This window comes from Protomyctophum bolini (assembly GCF_963924005.1).
Source record: "Protomyctophum bolini genome assembly, chromosome: 12".
Lineage (NCBI taxonomy): Eukaryota > Metazoa > Chordata > Actinopteri > Myctophiformes > Myctophidae > Protomyctophum > Protomyctophum bolini.
In genome coordinates this window covers 19,947,134-19,968,478 of record NC_137873.1, presented here as the reverse complement: position 1 = coordinate 19,968,478, position 21,345 = coordinate 19,947,134, and the positions used below count along the sequence as shown (strand labels likewise).

Below are 21,345 nucleotides of genomic sequence, written 5' to 3'. Positions count from 1 at the left end.
GGCCAGGCCCCCTCGGCGTGTTCCTGGGGGTCTGGATGTTCCGGGGACCCCCACACGACCCCCAACTGTCATTTCGCGACCGTTTCGGATGCGGGCAGGCTCGCCGGAACCGGGCCGAAACCCTGGGTGCATTCCTGTGGGCCTGGAAGTTTTTTACCCCCCGGGATGCCCACACGGAGTTGCACCACTTACTTCACACAGGTGTGATTTTTAATTTGAGATTGGATTATGGAAAAAAGTATAAGTAGGCCTATAATCAATCAATCAAATGTATTATTATTATTATACAATAAATCTTCTCTTATGGGGGTCCCTGACATGACAAAATATTTCCAGTTGGGTTCCGCGTATGTGTTGTGGTGGCACAACATGCAAGGAACAACACGTTTGAGATGAGAACCAGTTTGTTTGAGATAAAGTTTGAGAACCAGTGGTAATGTGTTGAGGACCATACACTTGATTTATTTATCCCTTGCATTGATTGATTGATTGGAAATTGTATTTGTATGTAACCGTTTGTAGGTCTACTTGCAGACAACACATGCCGTGCAACATTTAACCCCCGAACGCGCGTGCACGTACGTACGTACGTACAGACACATGCGTTGAAAGAAAACTTGGAGCAGATAAGGGCGGGTCTAAAGACGGGAATGGGATAGGGTCTGGTTACGTTTATCATTATTATTCACTGGGAAGTTATGAGGAGGAGGACGCATTCTCAAGAACAGTCTTTTTTTACATCATGTTTAATATTCTTCAGAAACAGCCGTTCGTCGTAGGCTATATTCAATTACTTTAACTTTTCATCTAGCCTACAGACAGTAGCCTATAATTTAGAGGGGCTGTGGTGTGGAATAGCCTTAAGAACACAGTCACAGAGATAGTTGTATGTAGTGTAGGACACTTGGATGCAGCCGTAGAAAGTGAGTTTGGTTCGGAAGTAAAAGAGAACAGACAATCAGTTTTACAATAAGAACACGAGTGCATGGTCTTTTACCCGCTCTCTACGGCAAGATCACTTGAAAGTAGCATATAGTCGCTAAGCAAATGGTGTGTGTGCGCGTGTGTCACTGTGTGTGTACGTGTGCGGGGGCATTGGGCAATGCTTATACATTTTGAGATTTTGTGTGGAGCCAGAAGCGCAGAGCCAGGGGTTATTAAAATTCTAGCAGCATATGTGCGGGACATGTAGCCTATCGTGCAGACCTTCACACAAACGTCGAGCTCAGACATAGCACAACTTACACGTTTTGAAGAATGATTTGAATGGGAGGAGAGGCGAGAAGAGGACAGGAGTCGGGGAGAAAATCTCGTTCTTACCGAGGTACCGATTAAGCATTTAAAAGAGTAGCCTATTTGTTGAGTCATGTGAAATGCTGATGGCGTGTTTCCTGATGTAGCCTAACCATAGGTCTAAATTAGTCATTAGACCGTCTAATGAACTTGCAGTCTTGACTGAGTCTTGAATGCATGGGATGGGTGCCACGGGTTGCTGCATATTGATGAACATAGTATACTACTAGGCTAAATCAATGGAATACTATGTTCACTACGGTAGACTCATAGTCTGGTTGCATTTGATTAAACAAACTCTTGCTATTACTACCCCAGAAATAAGGCTGCAAAGTGCTGATAGTTACAGTTGTAATAACTGCATATAGGCAAACACAAGAGCTGTGACACTATATAGCAGGGATACTCAAATAGATTTACCTGTGGGCCACATTACAAAAATGGCAAGGGGCCAGGGGCCAGTAGATAAAATTACGACATTAATGATACTTGATAACTTCTCTCTTTCAATTGCTTTATTTTCGCAAAATGTATCAAAGTACAATGTGCATGCACACAATATGTAAATAAATAAATGTGTTACATGTTCTTGCATAAACACAAAGAGCTGTTTCCATAACTGCACAAATTATTGCACATAACATGAGTAGCTGTTATAATAACATAATAACATAACATGAGTAGCTCTTTGCCTGGCTGCCTGCCTGCCTGTCTGTCCGTCTGTCCATGAGTAGTTATTTGTCTGTCTGTCAATGAGTAGCTGTCTTACTGTCTGCCTGTCTATGAGTAGCTGTCTGTCTGCCTGCCTGCCTGTCTGTCCAATTGTCCATGAGTAGCTGTCTGTCTGCCTGTCTATGAGTAGCTGTCTGCCTGCCTGCCTAATTGTCCATGAGTAGCTGTCTGTCTGCCTGTCTATGAGTAGCTGTCTGCCTTCCTGTCTGTCCAATTGTCCATGAGTAGCTGTCTGCCTGTCTATGAGTAGCTGTCTGCCTGCCTGTCTGAGTAGCCGTCTGCCTGCCTGCCTAATTGTCCATGAGTAGCTGTCTGTCTGCCTGTCTATGAGTAGCTGTCTGCCTGCCTGCCTAATTGTCCATGAGTAGCTGTCTGTCTGCCTGTCTATGAGTAGCTGTCTGCCTTCCTGTCTGTCTGTCCAATTGTCCATGAGTAGCTGTCTGTCTGTCTATGAGTAGCTGTCTGCCTGCCTGCCCAATTGTCTATGAGTAGCTGTCTGTCTGTCTATGAGTAGCTGTCTGCCTTCCTGCCTGTCCAATTGTCCATGAGTAGCTGTCTGTCTGTCTGTCTGTCTGTCTGTCTGTCTATGAGTAGCTGTCTGCCTTCCTGCCTGTCCAATTGTCCATGAGTAGCTGTCTGCCTGCCTGTCCAATTCTCCATGAGTAGCTGTCTGTCTGCCTGTCTATGAGTAGCTGTCTGACTGCCTGCCTGTCCAATTCTCCATGAGTAGCTGTCTGTCTGTCTGCCTGTCTATGAGTAGCTGTCTGCCTGCCTGCCTACCTGCCAGCCAGCAAGTTGGTTAACAATTTCCATTTCCGCAATTTCCGCAATTTTCATTTACGCATTTCCACAATTTCCATTTCCACCATTTCCGCAGTTACAATTTCCGCAATTTCCATTTCCAACTATTAATGGCAGCTGGGTTTCATCATTCAAATAAAATAGAATTCTGTCCGTTTAGCTATAAAATTATGTCAGGGAATAGGGATACAGAGTATATGTCTTTCATTTGCATTGCATCTCCCCCCCCCCCCAAGCTTTTATTTTCGTTCGAGTAATAGTACAACTCTAATAGTATTACTTATAATAATGTAATTAAAGATAACTTCATTCAGATTTATTTATTTTTATTTCATTTTCCAGATTTCGTTTTCTTCTTTTTATTTTATTTTCGTTGGTGGGCCAGTCATAATGGTCCCGCGGGCCTGATGTGGCCCGCGGGCCTGAGGTTGAGTGTCACTGCTATATAGTGTATATAGACTGTGTCCCAAAGCCCATGCACAATGCAATGGAAAAAATCAGTACTTGTTAGTTTAATGGCATATTAACTTAAAATACAATGGACAACATGTTTGATGGGTTTATGTAGCATATCCACTTTAACACCTAATTTTAATATGGTACCCAAAGGTTTATTAAAACACACTACCGGTATTTGTTTTCTATTCTCTCCCTCCAGGGAGAAAAGATGTGTACCTCTACCACTCTGTCTGTGCTCAGTGGCCTGCTTAGTCTAGGCTGTGTGTGTGTGGACTGGACAACAGCCAGCCTGGTGGAACACCATTATGACAGCAACCACCTTGAGAGCACGCAAAGCGACGAGGCGTCACTGGAGCGGAAGAGGCAGCCACACATTATATTCATCCTCACAGATGACCAGGTGTGTGTGTGTGTGTGTGTGTGTGTGTGAGTGAGTGAGTGAGTGAGTGAAAATGTGTGAGTTCAGTTGTGAATTATCGCACTGGTTGTCTCTGAATGTCACGCCACCTGCACTATTTTCTGTTCACCCGCCAACAACTGTTGAAAATGATAAATAGTCATAGACCACAATGTCATGAACCATTTAAACCAGAGGAAAATAGCCAAAGCCTGCCTGTGTGTGTGTGTGTGTGTGTTCCACATGAAACCCAGTTTTTGCTTAACCAACTTCTCTTAGTTTACACAATTATGAAGGTATTTTCAGTGGTAACTATAGTGGCCAATTAAAGATAATACCACCCACTCCCCAAAACAGGGCTACAATGACATTGGCTACCACAACCCGTCCATTAAGACTCCCACACTGGATAAACTGGCTGCAGAGGGGGTGAAGCTAGAGAACTACTACGTACAGCCCATCTGCACTCCGTCACGCAGCCAGCTCATCACCGGCAGGTAAAACTCAATGACATCCATTTGTTATTCAGTAGAACAAGATGGATTATTGTGTCTCAGCCTCTGTGTTATACTATAATAATTCCCTCCACAAATAAGCCAGAGAACATCTGTCGATGTTCTTCTCTGAAGCTATTGATATGGTAAAATTATTCAGACATTATGCTTGAGTTAAATAATTACTCTAGTGAACTCTAGTGAAAGTCACCCTCTAATAAAACGACTTGAATCAGTTTTCGAGTATCAGCTTGAAAACTGTACTACTGCTTTATATTAATAAAATAATAATAAAATAATCCTCATGTGCTTTAACTATTCGTGATTTACTCGCGTTCAGCTGCCATTTACCCACCCATGCCCTCACATTGGTGATGAGTACATGCTAGAGCAAGTAGGCACATGGATTCACACAAACATGGACCTGTAGTATTGGATAAAAAAGGTCTGACATGTGTAACATGTATGTTCATAGCTCCCCTCAAAAATATATAATATCACAAGTGCAACAGAGATTATTTTCGTTGACAGTGTGAAATATGGATTGGCCTACAAAATCATCCACTCTCTCTTGTATAGATACCAGATCCACACAGGACTCCAGCATTCTATAATCCGCCCTCGCCAACCGAGCTGTCTGCCCCTACACATGGACACCCTGCCTCAGAGGCTGCAGCAGGCTGGCTATGCTACGCACATGGTGGGCAAGTGGCACCTGGGATTCTACAGGTTGGTTATGAATTAAACGGCTTTAACCCCTTAGACACTCTATACTTGGGAAACGGGGAAATGAACCTGAGTTGACTTGGTACATGGTCTTCGCTTGCTTCCTTCTACACCAAATGTCTTTGGTAGATATATCAGATCTACTAGCTCACAATGCGTCAACATTGTGCATTTTGTAGATCTGATATTTCTGGCCGAATAGGCTGTGCTATAGGGTTCAAGTGGTTAAAAAGGCCATACACTGGCAAGTAATTTGTTGCCAATCTTTGTTGTAGTTCAATGTTTTGATTACGTCTGGTTCAAAGTAAAGAAATTCATTATTCATTTATTTTATTTTGATAAATATTAAGCTCATCTTCTCTCTCTGCTCTCCAGGAAGGCATGCCTGCCTACCAGAAGGGGGTTTGACAGTTTCTTTGGTTCTTTGACAGGAAGTGTTGATTACTACAGGTAACTAAGCACCAATATTATTGAGAAAGCCTAGTTTCTACAGTATACTGCTCAGGGTTCTGATACAGCATAGAGCCCATATTGTATGAGGTAATTTGCACACATACTGTATTAATGAATGCAGATAGTTCAGTATCCACTCTACAACTGACCGGATCGGCAAACTGCAAAGCTAAATGACCCAAAAATTTGCTTCAAGTGAAACGACTTTATGAAAGAAGAAAATTTACATTCAGTGATAAAAAGGAAATTAACAACACTCATGAGAATTACAATTGACATAATCTATAGGACAGGACAAGTGATTTGTATATATTATTAGAATATAAGGATTAAGTTGTTCATTTGACCACCACTGATGTCTATTAGCAATATAAAAATCACCCTTGTGTGAAGTGAGCAACACCTTTTATCACAATAATCATGTACGATGATAAAGTCATCAAGTGTCATCAAAGCCTCGTAAGAAGTCCATAGATTTGGCTGCCACTATGCCATAGTTTACTTTGGCACCCAATACGTCATAGTGTACTGTGACAGTCACCCACTTTATAATCCGTAAAAAGTCCATAGACTTGGCTTCCACATGACGTCACAGGGGCACGCACAAAAAAAATACACACAAGTGTATATTTCAACTAGGTGAAAGAAGTGTGGAGATATAGAGCGTACCAAAGGTTACACAATTAATAAAAGAACAGGGCAGGGTGCCAACCTTGGGGATCTGACATGTCATGTCTGCAGAATGTTCTGCATCTAGTTTTCTATTTGCATAATTTGACTTTTGTCGTTGTAGGAAAAACTACCTCTTACAAACTAAGCCATGCCCCATTGACTTCCATCATAAAACTTAACTTACCGTAAGTATTTGAAAAAGTATAAAACATGTAAAAAAAAAAATGTGGAGGCATACTAAGTTAACCTAACTAGTAGCTATACTGGCAGTGTGCACAATACATTTGCTGCTGCAAACAGGCAGGCAAGCATGCACATAAACCCTCCTAAAGATGGCTCACCTTGCAGTAAAAAAGGAATAGAAGGATATTGACAATAACATAACTGGGCTGCCAAGAGATCGAGCCCACTTATAAAGCAATAAAACATGTAAATGGAATAAAAGATAAACAAGACAGCATCTGACAACGATATGGCATCCCTGTGAATAGTCTGGCGTCAGTCTTGCACAAACATGGAGCGATGATGGGACAGTGGATCAGTCATTGAATTCAACACACATTTCCAAAATCCGAAAAATATTCCTTGGCCTACTGGCAGCATGCATTTGAGTTCTAAATTGAGAGAGTCGATTTCCCCTTTGTACTTGGCAGGATTACAGATCCACTTCTGTCATTGACTTCTCCGTTTTGCCTCGTTGAAGTCGTCGCTTGCTTTGAGGTCGTCCTGTTTCTGTTGCCTCATAGTCATACAGGTCTCTCTCTGTATGACTCAAATTGGCCTATCCTCAAAAGTGTTGTTCTCACCATTGGTGGACAAAGGGTTTCCACCTGTGTCTTCGTCTCACCAATCATCCAGATCCAGGTCATCTTCTGAATCTGATTCATTGGCTAACTCATCATCATCATCTTCTTTGAAGCTGAGCAGCATGTACAGTCCATCCTGAATGTTCTGTCTCTCATAGTCATTCAACAACACCGGGGATGTGGGACCATCCTCAAATGGGTTTCTGTCACATTTGTTGGTGGACAAAGGGTTTCCACCCATGTCTGACCATTCAACATCATCATCCTGGTCCTCGTCCTCTTCAGAATCATCATCAGATTCATTGGCAATCTTGGTGAACTCACCATCGCCACCTGGTTTGAAGCTAAGCGGCTTGTACTGTTGTTCCTGTCTCTCAGAGTCAGACAATATCGCCGGGGACACGGGCCCATCCTCAAATGGGTTGCTACCACCATTGTTGGTGGACAAAGGCTTTCCCATGTTCTTGTCTGGACGATCATTACCATCACCCTGATCCTGGACACCTGCCTTGGTAAACTCATTGCCTTCTTTGAAGCTGAGGTCATACAGGGCTCTAACGGGCACCAATAATCCCGGGGATGGGGGTTCATCCTCTAATGGGTTGCTGGCACCATTGTTGGACAAAGGGTTCAATGCTGTGTCCACCTCTGACCAATACAGAGTCTTCTCCATGGTGCTGGCAGGTTTCACTTGCTGCTTCTCCCGGGCATTCATCACCTTCTCCAAGGGGTTCGAGCCCACCAGTGCTGTTTTAGTTGGTACAGTCGGGCTGAGGGTGCTGCTGGTTTTGGTTGACTGCACTGGTTCAATCTGACTGTCACCAGTCAGTGTGACACCATCTGACAGCTTCTTTGTCTCTTGAGTGCTCAGTTTATGATCTATCGGCCAGTCCACAAACTGGGGCCAGTTCATGGGCATGCCCGGTCCGTGATTGGACTGGAACCACTTAAGGTCTTCTTTGGCATCAGCTGCTGAGACTGTGTCTTCCAGGGTGTGGTAGATAGTCTGGAATTTGTGATTGGTGGAGAGGTCGAGGTGTTGCTTGACCTCCAGTAGTAGCTCTCTGAAGAAGCAGATGCGCTTGTCTTCAAACTGCTGCCACTGCTCAAACACCTGCTCCATGACCTCCACGTACTGAGGGGTGGACTTGTCCAACTCCCCCAGGGCCTTCTCATAATGTTCCTTAGTCTTCTGAACATCCTGCTGACATTTATCCACCTTGTCCCGGAGTTTCGTCTGGTAGTCTGGGTTGTTGCTCTCCAACTTATTGCTGTTGTCTCGGGTGCTCAATAGAATCTCTTTTTTACAGGCTGAGTGGTATGCCTTCTTCATCATTGCTACTCCTTCGAGTTTCTTGGCCCAGGGCTGTTGTGCGTTGCGGAAGCCTTCGTCGGCCTCCCGGGTCTTCTTGTATCCACCAGTCATATGTTTGTGGAACGTGTCTTGTTGCCAGTTCTTCAGCTTCTCATAGGACTCTCCCACCAACCCTGACTGCACCTCCAAGTGGAGATTACTCACATTCTCTGCCTCTGTGCACAGGCTGACCCACGCTTTCTCCAACGTGCCGCACTGTGGACTTTTGTTTATGCGTTGCCTCCAGCGTTTGGCCCACTCTGTGAGTTGATCCGCGTGCAATTTCTCTATGCGTGCACGCTCTTGCAGGCAGCTCATCAGGTCACTACACAGGCGGTTAGCATCATCCACACGCCTCACTGCCCTTTTGTAGTTACCTACCTCCCAGAAGCTGTCGCAGGATAAAGATATCATAGGCTTTGGGGGATTTTCACTCCTTGAGTCGTTATTCGATTGCATATGGAAAGACTTATCTTTCTTAATCTGTTGTCCCTGTTAGCTTCTTCCCTGCTCAGCAGTAGTATGGGACTGACAGGAGGGGCACACCTGTCTGTCTCTAGATAATTGTTCTTTTACTTCGTCAATGAACACTATAGCTGCTGCATGTACAACCTTTATATTGGCAACGACGTCACCAGTAGTTTGGACCTTGCATTGTGATTGTAAGAGAATGTAAATCTAATCTCCTTCTATTCTAAAAAGTAGAAGTTATTTGTCTGTTGTCACGCCTTACGTCACAGTACTGATATCACTGTCATCATAATCTGGTCTCAAACTACCACGTGGTAATCTGTACCATTATATGGTAACAGACACATACGTGTGCCATACATCACAGTGCTGATGGAGCCCACCGGTATTGTTTCATTTGGTACGGTCAGGCTGCTGCTGGACATGAACCGGTTGATTTGATCCAGTTCAGCGGTCTGACTTTTTCTTCGGGACCGGGGTTTTAGGTCTGCCCGGCAAGTCCTCAAACCGGGGCCAGTTCATGGACATGCCTGGTCCATGATTGCTCCGGAAACACTTCAAGTCTTCCTTGGCATCGGCAGCTAAGATTGTGTTTTCCAACGTGCGGTAGATTTCCTGGAAGTTGCGAATGGCGGAAATATCGATGTGCTTTTTGACCTCCAGTAGCAGCTCTCTGAAGAAGCAGATGCGTTTATCTTCAAACTGCTGCCACTGCTCAAACACTTTCTCCATTTCCTGCTTGTATTGAGGGGTGGACCTGTCCAAATCCTCCAGGGCCCTCACATAACGTTCCTTAGTCTTCTGAACCTCCTGCTGATATCTCTCCATCTTCTCCTGGAGTTTCTTCTGGGATTCGGGGTTGCTGCTGTTTTCTCGGTTCCACACCTCACACTCGTCTTTAACGGCCGCGTGGTATGCTTTCTTTGTTATATCCACTACTTTGAAGATCCTTGCCCAGGGTTGTTGTGCTTGGTGGAAGCCTTCAGTTGCATCCTGGATCTGCTTGAATGTACCTGCATTCCAGTGAAACGTGTCTTTCTGAAACTTCTTCACCTTCTCGTACAGCTCTCCCGTCAGCGACGTCTTAACCTCCATGTGGAGGTCGCTCACCTTCTCAGCCTCCGTGCACAGGCCAAGCCACGCTCGCTCCAATAAGCCGGCCTGTGGACCTTTGTCTATGACTTGTCTCCAGCGTTTGGCCCACTCTGTGAGATGCTCTGCGTAGGCTTTCTCGACACGCCCGCGCTCCTGCAGGCAAGTCATCAGGTCGGTGCAGAGACGGTTTGCATCATCCACACGTTTCACTGTCCTATTGTACATACCCAACTCCCAGAAGCTGTCACTGGAGGGAGGTAATACCTGCTTGGAGAGATCAGGGGGGGCTGGCATTGTTGCTGCCCTATGTCTTAATGTAGAGGGGTGTCCCGTTCAATTAACACTAGCTGCTCCATCAGCAGCTTTTATATTGGCAGCGACGTCACAGTTTGTTCCGAGCTCGCATTGTGATTGGCTGAGACACTTTGTCAATCTATCTATACTTCTTATGTCACAACAATGAAAGGAGAATTTACGTCATATGTGGACAAGCTAATCGGCCTTTCTAAACACAGTGCAACTGTTTTAATTCAGCTCGGGGCTTATATAAATATATATATACACACACACACACACACACACACACACACACACACTGGTATATATATATACATACATACATTCATATTACATGATCATGGTGAAAAGATGAGTTAAACATTGTATCCTGGTTAAAAGATAATAACATAAGTTGACAAATAACTTTTTTATTGGATGATGTACGACGACCAGAGTTGGAACCTTTATTTAAGTGTCCAACTCTGGTACAGAAAGTTTAAATCCAGTTTGGACTCAGCAGTTCATGGCTTGACCAATGGGACCGAGGTAGTTTGTGCCGTAGGACAATATAATAAAGGACAATTGGATTTGCTACCGCAATGATGCGTTGAAATACCGTACCGATCATTATTGCATCGAGTCAATGACTAACCCATTTTGGTGTTTTAAACATTATGTTATACTTTAGCTATTGAAAAATAGCAGATCTACAAGCTCATAGCGCGGCATCGAGTGCCATGCTATGAGCACGTAGATCTGCTATTTTTTTAAATTGTGAAAATGTGGCGCAAATTTCGAATATACCGGTATATTCTTTCAGAGCGAACATTTTAACTCAAATATTTGCTTCTGGAGGGTCCCTGGAAGAACATATTTTCAGATGGGGGTCGGAGGCCAATTACATATATTTTGAAACGACTGACATTCAGAAAACTATTAGGATTTAGAAGACATTTGTAGAATGGTCCTCAGGTCTAAATGGATTAATAATGAATAGCCAGAGGAGGAGCAGGAGTATGCACTGGGTGAGCAAACCTCATAGAAATAAATGGACGGGTATTTCCGGTCCATACTCTAGTCTATGGCATGGACATCATAACTGACTGACATCACAGACTGGCCTTGAACCACATCTGCATTTACTGTATGGACATGCCCGATAGCAGCAAAAAACGGTCGTCAGGCAACTATTTGATGTATATCAGCTATTTGAAAATAGCCGAGCTACAAGCTCACAGCACGTCATAATGCGATGAGACCTTGTAGAGCTTGCTATTTTCAAAAGAATCTTGAGGGGAAAAAATTATAATTAAATGATTGTCCCTGCCCTGGCACAAGATACGGTATGTTCAGATGGGGGTCCCGTTGACAAAATGCATATTAATCTGGGGGTCCTTGACACGATAATGTTTGAGAACCACTGGTTTAAACAACATTTGGAAGAAAGCCCAAAATAAGAAACTACATTTTAGAAACGAGCCCATAAAAACGAAACCACCAATATATACGAGCAACTTTACAGAAAAACAAGCCCAAAGTCACTTGTAATAAGCAGACATGGCAACTCTGTGCTGGACTACACGCTGACCACACGCTGCTATGCCGTGAGCTGGACCAAAGACCTAGAACAAAAGCACTTTAAACATAGACCTGGACCACACGCTACTGGGCCATGCGCCGCTCTGATCAGTGCCTTCAGAAAGCGGCCGGTTTGCATTTCAGTCATTTCTCTCAAGGTAGTGTGTGTACACTACCTTGTACATGACTGATAGACTATAGACTGGCCTCCAAGTACTCTGTTAAGTCCAAGTGCTCTGTGTAGGAACGGCAACTGCACTAGTGTTTCCAAATATAGATCTCACAGTGCACATAGTTTACCTTACCTGCATCCTAGCAACAGTGGCCACAAACTGTGAGGCTAGTCTGTAATCACCACTCTGTCCGCATCTCTCACTCCCTTTTATTCACACTCTAACAAACTATTCTGTCTATCCCCCTGGTTCCACTGACGTACAAATGGAACCAGATGGATCAGTATAGGGGTCCATTTGGTTTCATTTGTACACTCTCAGATAAATTAACAGAGTACATTGAGGTCCTATAGAGATTCAAAACTGGTACCAAATGGCGATCAATTGCCTAGCCCTTGCATATCCACCCAGGAGTCCGTCCTTATTATTGTAAAAAGAATCACTGATCCTCCCCCAGCTATGGATCCTGTGATGGCCCAGGGCTGTGCGGATATGATCTCCATGCGGACGAGGCTGTGGCTTGGGGTCAGGAGGGGAGGTACTCCACCCTGCTCTACACACAGAGGGTCCGCAAAATTCTGGAAAGTCATGAGCCCACAGCCAAGCCCCTCTTCCTGCTGCTATCCCTTCAGGTATGGTAGTGCCTCATACAACTACGACTACAGGTCAAATGTGCTTTCCGACGTCGGACGAAAGCCTCAATTCCAGACAGGCTTTATAAAGGAGCATGTATTTCGCTGAACACTATAGACAGAGGGCATAGCAGCGGCTGCCTTTTTATGGTGCCGCAGATAGATTGTTTCCCAATGAATCATGTCCAAAATGTGTAAAGAATTATTTGTATAATTAATGAATAGGTGCGGTGCACAAACAGCACAACTAGACTATATAATATATAATTACCAGACATTAATATTTATAGTGTAACCCCAAAAAGTTTGCCTATTTATTATTCCCCCTGTGATGTCATGTGGGTCAACATCATCATCAGACAGCAACATCATCATACTGTAGCCTACTTAGCAACCACAATTGCAAATTCCTTTTCTTTTGCGTTTTTCAAATATCCTTTGGACATGGAATCAAAATGGCCACCAATGCTATGCCCTATTTTTTAGTGCCACTCCTATATGCAGGAGTTAATGTCACTTCACACAGGTGTGATATTTTTGTATTGTAATTCTCATAGGCAAATTAGATCGTGTCATATAAGAACTGTGTTCCAAAGAACAAATCACCCCAGAGATTCAGGTATGTGACTCTGTCGTTTATGTTTGCAGGACAAAATCTATATTTTCTTTTCACTGTCAGTTGATGTTTCATATAATATTATGAATACTGCAACGCCGCAAATACTATTTTCTACTAAAGCTACTACTATCACTCATACTATCAACGATTGTAATTTGTAATAGAACTACAATACAATAGTGCTGTCGCCTCACAGCTAGAAGGTCCTGGGTTCGATTCCCGCTGATTCCCGTCATCAGTGCCCATGTGGGCACTGGCGGCGTGTTCCCTCCTCCGCGTCATCAGTGCCCATACCCGAGGCGGGGGTTGGCGAAAGGGCCTTTCTGTGTGGAGTTTGCATGTTCTCCCCGTGTCCCCTAGGGTAGATACCCTCACAAAAACATGCAGTAATCGTGGTCTCTAAAACTACCTCCCCCTGGCCAGCCAGGGCGCCTGATGGAGGGGAAAGGAACTGGTTGGAATAACGTGTTCCCTCCATACACTACGTCCAACCAGGGAAACTCCTCCCTGCCAGGTGAAAAGAAGCAGCTTGGACATGTCATGAATAGAAGGAAGCATGAGGTCAGTCCGTTGCTCTCCCCAGGTTGGCAGAGGAAGTGTAGCGCCCAGGATTACATTAGTTAATTGACACTGGGTGAAAGAATGGGCTGCAAAATCGTGGGATAAAAATGTGCGGAAAAAAAGCAGCACATTTCAACCCTGATATACAGTATATACCTATAACTGTATATAATATCATCCCAGAACTGGATAAGCACAGTTGAAGATGGATGGAATGGATACTGTAGTATATACTGTATATGGACCACAGGTAAACTGTAACATTTAAAGAAGTAAATCTTTTATCTTCTCAGGCAGTCCACACCCCTCTGCAGCCTCCCAAATCCTACATCTACCCGTACCGCGACATGACCAACATCGCCAGGCGCAAGTTCGCTGCTATGGTTTCCACAGTGGACGAGGCAGTCCACAACGTGACGTACGCCCTCAGAAAGTACGGATACTACCGGAACAGTGTCATCATCTACTCCACGGATAACGGGGCCCAGCCGTTCACAGGCGGGAGCAACTGGCCCCTGCGCGGCCGTAAAGTACTGTTATACTATTCTAATTTTCTTGCACATTTGAAACTGTGCGCATCCTAAAAAGTGTTGTATTTCCTTTCTTTTGTGTCTTTAAAATCCTACTTACCCTCCTGAGCTCTGAACCGTAGACCTCGCCCACTCAGTAGTCTGCCTAGCAGGCTACCACTTGAGCCTCTGAAGAATTGTGTACAGCGCTGTAATGTTGGTGGTCTTGCCACCGGGATCTCTGCTGTTTATTTTCATCAATCTCCAACTCGCTTTTACATATTTGTCACATTTGACATTTGTCCATTAAACACTGGGGAACATTAGCCAAAAATATCTAGTCTTGTATAGCCAGACAACTATTCCACAATCTGCAAATGCTTTATACCTCCCAAAATCCGAGCAAGGAAGCTGCATTTCCGTTCACAAAAATATATTTTAAAATATCTTTACATTTTATTATTTTATTTTGTTTCTGCTAAGCAGCAAGATATATGCTTAGATGATTTTTATTTAAATTGGGATAAATTTGCACGACTCTAAAGACGAAACCGAAGTGGGGAGGACCGCTATATTTTTTACTCATGATCAGAGCTTCCATGCTCCAGGCTGTATAACGGAAGCATTTGAAAATTGCGAGAGGCAACAGTCTGACTGAAAATTGCAGATCTACAACATTCCATGCATCACATAATTTTGACCCGAAGCAAAAAAGGTTTCTTGTAGGCTTTAGTCTTTCGCCTTCCTACTGTCTGTCTCAAAGACAACGCTATTTGTTTAATATAACAATAACTTAAGTTGACATGTAAATCTATCTCTGTTCCCAGGGGACCTATTGGGAGGGGGGAGTACGCGGGGTGGCATTCGTGCACAGCCCCTTGCTGAGGCGGCGGAGAAGGATCTCCAAAGCCCTGCTCCACATTACCGACTGGTTCCCCACACTGGTGGGACTGGCTGGAGGAAACATCAGCCAGGTTGGTTGCACCTGTGGCAGGGTTTCTTCTAGGCAATGTCTATGGTGTTACTATGAATACTGCTTATACTGTACGTACACTGTACATACTGTACAGTGATGCATTTATTTAACATAAACTTTGACTGTTTTTGTATTCTAGAATGAATGGTCACCTATGTCCCATTTTCATTGTTTTCTTTTTTTTTGTGGTGCAGAGTGAGGGTCTTGATGGTTATGATGTTTGGGACACCCTCAGCGAGGGCAAGGAGTCACCCCGCCTGGAGATACTACACAACATAGACCCCCTAAACAGACCCCCTGCTCCAGCCACGGCCCAGGGTGGCACCAAGACACCTCCCGGAAAGAAGAAAGTAGCTCCAGGTGAACACTGACACCAAGGGAATACAGTCGTGAAAAGTGTTTGAATAGGATATTGCTTATTTTACCTTTATTTGCTGTTATAGTGTTAGGTGCTCAGAGAAATAGACCTTACGTTTGAGCTAGGGATGCTGCAATCTAGATGATTCACTTCCGATCCGGATAGCGATATGGCATGATCCGATACCGGCGATACGGCAGCCTCCATAGAGCGCCGAAGTCCTGACGTCACTCGCTCATCTCCTCGATTCCCCTGGTTCACGGAAGTCTATGGAGAATAACATGGGCTCATCTTAAAATCGTTTCATATAAGCATTGTGGTCCAAAAATAAACAAGCTGTCGCTGCGCGTTATTGTCAGTATCGTTTGCGACAGTCAGTCACTCATATATGATACATTCTGCTTCTAGCGAAAATGTAAATAATTCAGTAGCAGTACCATTAGCGTTTTCTCTCAGTCAGTTGATTCTACATATATATCCATATGAGTGAAGCGGCCAAGATAATGTTTATTTTTCAAACACAGTACTTATATGAGGCGATCTAAAATCCCCCTATGGTGATTACAATGTAAATAAAAAGTACATGAACCCGTGGATTTGCGCCCTCTACCGATATTGACGTCAGACTTCGGCGCTCTACACCGATCCGATACCGATCCAGCACATATTTAAGTCTCTCCATCTATGGTTTGTATTGCTTGCTGGCTAGCTGCCTGTGACTATAGAAAACACTGTTGTGATCACGTGGCCTCTACATGCCGAATCTGCGGGATAGAAGTGCGGGAGCGGACTACTGGAGAATGGATTGCTTGGATTGGAGCGTTACAGTAGATCGGTCATTTTCACTGCAATCCGATTCGATCTACCTGTTTTGGCTGATATCGGGCCGATATCCGATCTGAAGATCGGATCACAGCATCCCTAGTGTGAGCAGAAGTCTGAATTATGATGTCAAGACCATCAGGAAGAGGTATGCAGCTATGGAAGACAGGGAGGTGGAAAAATATGGGGTTTCAAAAGCAAGTCAGGGGAAAGAAAGGAAGAGGGAAGACGGAAGTTAAGAAGGAATGAAGTAAAATAGAAAGGAAGGATGAATTAAGAAGGGGTGAATAAGTGTCAGGTGGGAGGAATATAAAAAAAGCATTGCTCAGTGTGAGGTGAGGACAAGATGAAGGGATGAACAGTCTAGAGATTAATCAAACAGCGGGAAAGATTTCTTATATATTCCTTATGTTAAACAAATCTAAGATAAATGAATGCTAAATGTAGTTGGTGTTTCCTTCGTCTTGACAGTTACATCTAAGAAAGCCCTGGGTCCGGCCCCCAAAAAGCCCAAGAAGGTCAAGAAGCCCCAACACAAAAAGGGGCCAAAGTTGGGATCAGAATTGAAGGCCACTAAGAAGTCACAGTCACATTCCCAACCCCGTCCCAAACCAAAGCTTAAGCCTATCCCCAAATCTAAGCCACTCTCCAAGATTAAGCCTCTGCCCAAATCCAAGCCACTCCCCAAAATTAAGCCCCTCCCAAAATCCAAGCCACTCCCCAAACTTAAGCCCCTATCCAATTCCAAGCCACTCCCCAGACTTAAGCCCCTATCCAAATCCAAGCCACTCCCCAAACTTAAGCCCCTATCCAAATCCAAACTTAAACCTAAAACCAAGTCTCAAGACTACTCTGAGAGCCAACCCCTCTCCAAGTACGAGACACTTTTAAAGCCACAGCCCATTCAGGCCCAGTCCTCAAGCCAAAACCTGTCACTGTCGGAACCAGCATGGGAAAAACCCCAGCCCCAAAATACACTACATTTAAAGTCACAGAGCAGCCAGACTCAATCTCAGTACCAGAACATGTCTTTGTCAGGACCGCCACAACCCAAACCCCACCGCCCATCGCAACTCAAACCCCAGCTCCTTCTAGATCTCCAACCCAAAACCCAGGCTGACCTCCAGTCATCCGGGTCAGTGTGGGACACGTCCGTCCAGGCTGCCATCAGAGTTGGGGACTGGAAGCTGCTTACTGGAGACCCAGGTCATGGAGACTGGGTGCCTCCTCAGGTATCGATTGAAGTTTCTATTGACAAAAATGCACAATACATTACATTTGTTTGACAAAGAATTTCACCCAGGTTTTACACCGATGTGACAATGAAGATGGAAGTTACTGAAAAGTACATAAAAACAAACTATTGTTTAGACACTGCTGAAAACGTGTTCAGGCCTCTTTTAGAAGGGAAAAGAGGTTTTAAACCACAGTTTAGGTTAAATCAACATACAAATAATATTCCATTTCTGGTCCCCAGGTACTTACCACTCTCCCAGGCCGCTGGTGGAACCTAGAACGAGCCTCGTCGTCCTCCTCGTCCAAAACGGCTGCCATCAAAAACATCTGGTTGTTCAACATCACTGAAGACCCGTACGAGCGGTGGGACCTGGCGGACCAGAGGCCAGACGTGGTCCAAGTCCTGCTGGACCGGCTGGTCTACTATAACCAGACTGCCGTGCCGGTTCACTTTCCGCCCGACGACCCACGAGCCAATCCCGACAGGCACGGCGGGGCCTGGGTGCCCTGGGTGGAGGAGGGGGAGGACGACAAGCAGGAGGAGATGCACAAAGGAGTCTATAAGAAAGGCAAGAACAGGAAGAAGAAGAAGAGAAAGAAGAAATGTAAGCTGTGTAAGCTGAGGTCGTTTTTCATGAAGCTGAACACTAGGATGATGTCCAATCGGATTTAGTTTTCCTAACACTAGGATGATGTCCAATCGGATTTAGTTTTCCTAACAATAGTGACCAAAGCAAGCAAGGCGAGAGCTCATGTAAATCCAACTTGGTATAAAGAATGTTCTGAGAGCAGGTCGGTGACATCTTGTTCTGTGAAAATTCAGGTTCCGTTGAATACATTTTTTATGTCAACGATTCTGTCCAATAGAATGTGAGACACGGGGGGTGACGATGCCAGGACTCTGTGAGATTATGTCACAGACTCCAGGGCAGAATAAAATGGTTTGGTGTGCACCTACATGAAAATGTGAAATACCTTTAAGCCAATTAAAAATTTCCAGAGTGGCTCATTCAACTCTGTTAGTAAGGACCAGTGGTGGACAATGTACTCATCCCCAGTACTTGAGTAAAAGTATAGATACCCCTGGTCAAATATTACTCATCTACAAGTGAAAGTTGCTCATGCAGTACAAATTACAAAGTGCATTACTGCATTTTATTCTTAATATCAATGCATTGCTGTATTGACCTGTCAGGTGGAATCCTCATATGAATAAAAACAGTTATTTTTACAGGAATCAAATTAAAAAGTAACTTAAATAGCAGATCTACACTTCGTGCTGCAAGGGGCCTATTTTTTAGGCGCCTTTTCTCCAATTTAGTCGTCGTGCGAAATTGCGAATTGATTCATCCTGGTACTTTTGATGCTTTTGTGTGACACAAAAACGTCTCAAGCAGGACATTAATTTACGAAAAGAATACAAAAACATCTGCCCGACAGCAACAATATACTCAAAAACCGTCCTTATGTACAGTACTTAAGTAGCCTACTGTAAATGTACTTTGTTACTGTCCACCACTGGTGAGTCCTAATACTGCCATCTGGGATGTTGAGGTACCATCTGAAACTCTATCCACTCTGTGGCTTCATAGTTATTTCATTGATTGTTTTTTTTTACTCTTAAGTGAATGACTGAGGTCTTGCCACTAAGACTGTCTATATATGTGACACTTTACATGTTTTAAATTAATGTTAATGCTGTAAATCATTTGAATACATGTGTAATGTTTCAGTGTTTCTATATGCAGCACCATACAAAAGTATGTAAATTGTAAAAGGAAAAAAAAGAAAAAAGTGTCGGAATTTCTGAGAAATCTTAGAATGTTTGGATTTAGAAATACCCGTTTTAATGTAACTGTATTGTAAAATGATTCTAACGATGTGTTAACCGCATGAACCCTAAAGCATATTCTGGGGCGAACATTCGGCAAAAAAATGCATGGCAGATCTACAAGCCCAAGATTGTATTTTTGCATTCTTTGTTTAGACGGAAAAGAGCAGCTGACCAAATATAGAGCCATGCAGGGGGACACCTTTAAACTAAGTATAGGGTTTAATGCCCATTAGAATATATTTTTTAATTTCTGAGGAGTAGTGCATGTTTCCAATGTCTTCTGAAATAAGCAGGTTAAATGTTGACCTCAGTTGTATATTGCTACAATTGAAATGTGCCTTTTGACAACTTTGAATGTGTCTTCAGTTGACCATACATTATTCTTGAACTTACTTCCTTCTCTTCCATCCCATTCCTGTTACTGTTATGTGTACTGCTTAAAGATATTACACTTGGGATTTGTTATTAGTTGATTGAGTCATGATGATAGCACCAATTAGTATTTTACCTACTGTATTGTCTGCTACAGCACTTTCCAAATTATGTAGCTGTTTGATAGCGTTGACGTCAATTGAAATATTAAAACATTTCATTCGTTTTCATTGTTGTCTTGTTCAAACTGTGGTTAAAACAAAAATTACAGTATCATGTCAGTAGCTTATGTTAGTATCATGGTCAGTATAGTGTCAGTTGCTTATCATGTTAGTATCATGGTCAGTATCATGTCAATCAAAGACAAAAATAATCCATCCTTGGTGCTGAGCCAAACTGATAAAGAATCCATCCTTGGTGCTGAGCCAAACTGTAGTATCATAAAGAATCCATCCTTGGTGCTGAGCCAAACTGTAGTATCATAAAGAATCCACCCTTGGTGCTGAGACAAACTGATAAAGAATCCATCCTTGGTGCTGAGACAAACTGATAAAGAATCCATCCTTGGTGCTGAGACAAACTGATAAAGAATCCATCCTTGGTGCTGAGACAAACTGATAAAGAATCCATCCTTGGTGCTGAGCCAAACTGTAGTATCATAAAGAATTCATCCTTGGTGCTGAGCCAAACTGTAGCATCATAAAGAATCCATCCTTGGTGCTGAGACAAACTGATAAAGAATCCATCCTTGGTGCTGAGCCAAACTGTAGTATCATTAAGAATCCATCCTTGGTGCGGAGCCAAACTGCAAAAGCAGCAAATCATAAAGCAAAAGAAAAGCTCACAACTCACTTTAGATCAGTGGTTCCCAAAGTGGGGTCCGGGTACCCCCAGGGGTCCTTGAGGGAGTTCCTTCCAGGGGGTCCCGACTACCCAGCTATAACTCAGATAGTGTAGTGTCAATTAACATAAGGGTCCGTAGCCTAATTCATGTCTGGGGTCCTTGAAATTATATGGGTTGAGAATCACTGCTAGAGCCGTAAAAATGTGGGTCCCTGGCATGTCTCTTCAAATGGGGGTCCGTGGGCTAATTAGTGTCAATTTGGAGGTCGTTGACATGAAAGTTTGGGAACCCCTGCTTTAGATGCTCCAACAAAACAGCACTAAAGCAACAACATTTCGACATTGCGGTCTTCTTTTTCCCCTGTAGAGAAATGTTTATTTTGTAGTATCATGTTATCATGGTCATTATCAGATGGACTGGACATGCTCCATTGAGGCACTAGATGGCGCCATATATCAAGGCTCCTATCCAACTGACAGTAAATGTGAATTCATGAAGATGTTTTATTTTTTTAAATAGACTGCATAGTGCATACAACCATGTAAATGTATTCACTATTCACACGCCCGCACACCCGCCCACCCACACAAACACATTTTCCTTGTCATTCGTTCAACCACTTTCAACTGTACTTCCCACACACATAATGGCCCTGTTTAACTGCCTGTTAAGTGTTGTCTTATATGAATCCTCTGGGATTATATTGTTACATCTAATCTATCAAGCAGGTTGGTGAGAGATAGTTTAGATTCGAAGTTGATTGTGCTACACCAAAAATACCAGTTTACAAGCTCTCAAC

General features: G+C 43.6%; 3 protein-coding genes across 5 annotated transcripts; 1 reads left to right on the top strand and 2 right to left on the bottom strand.

Moving 5' to 3' along the window:
- The first annotated feature begins 697 nt into the window (after positions 1 to 697).
- Positions 698 to 19,932, top strand: LOC308325598 (arylsulfatase I-like). 3 transcript variants are annotated; one of them, XM_080778137.1, is made up of 11 exons: positions 698 to 1,324; positions 3,485 to 3,685; positions 4,040 to 4,179; positions 4,756 to 4,905; positions 5,278 to 5,352; positions 12,241 to 12,415; positions 13,889 to 14,125; positions 14,932 to 15,078; positions 15,275 to 15,440; positions 17,356 to 17,492; positions 17,738 to 19,932. In XM_080778137.1, the coding sequence occupies exons 2-11, from the start codon at positions 3,494 to 3,496 to the stop codon at positions 18,167 to 18,169; spliced, it is 1,851 nt and encodes a 616-aa protein (XP_080634263.1). In that variant the 5' UTR covers positions 698 to 1,324; positions 3,485 to 3,493; the 3' UTR covers positions 18,170 to 19,932. The 3 variants fall into 3 exon arrangements, with proteins under 3 accessions (XP_080634263.1, XP_080634262.1, XP_080634261.1); XM_080778136.1 differs by having other exon boundaries at positions 17,299 to 17,492; XM_080778135.1 differs by having other exon boundaries at positions 16,732 to 17,492.
- On the bottom strand, positions 6,871 to 9,125 carry LOC308325340 (protein kinase C and casein kinase substrate in neurons protein 2-like; the record flags this gene model as incomplete). The annotated part of the gene is made up of 1 exon (XM_080777826.1): positions 6,871 to 9,125. Exon 1 carries the CDS (start codon positions 8,644 to 8,646, stop codon positions 6,871 to 6,873), a length of 1,776 nt encoding a protein of 591 aa, XP_080633952.1. The 5' UTR covers positions 8,647 to 9,125.
- On the bottom strand, positions 9,106 to 10,047 carry LOC308325339 (protein kinase C and casein kinase substrate in neurons protein 2-like; the record flags this gene model as incomplete). The annotated part of the gene is made up of 1 exon (XM_080777825.1): positions 9,106 to 10,047. The coding sequence occupies one exon, from the start codon at positions 10,045 to 10,047 to the stop codon at positions 9,106 to 9,108; it is 942 nt and encodes a 313-aa protein (XP_080633951.1).
- Positions 19,933 to 21,345: the final 1,413 nt, after the last annotated feature.

Excerpts from the sequence above, each read along its gene's own strand:
- LOC308325598 (XM_080778135.1), top strand. The coding sequence starts at position 3,494 with ATGTGTACCTCTACCACTCTGTCTGTGCTCAGTGGCCTGCTTAGTCTA. Across the intron at positions 14,126-14,931 it reads GGCCCCTGCGCGGCCGTAAA|GGGACCTATTGGGAGGGGGG; the intron begins GTACTGTTATAC and ends CTCTGTTCCCAG. Across the intron at positions 15,079-15,274 it reads CTGGAGGAAACATCAGCCAG|AGTGAGGGTCTTGATGGTTA; the intron begins GTTGGTTGCACC and ends TTTGTGGTGCAG.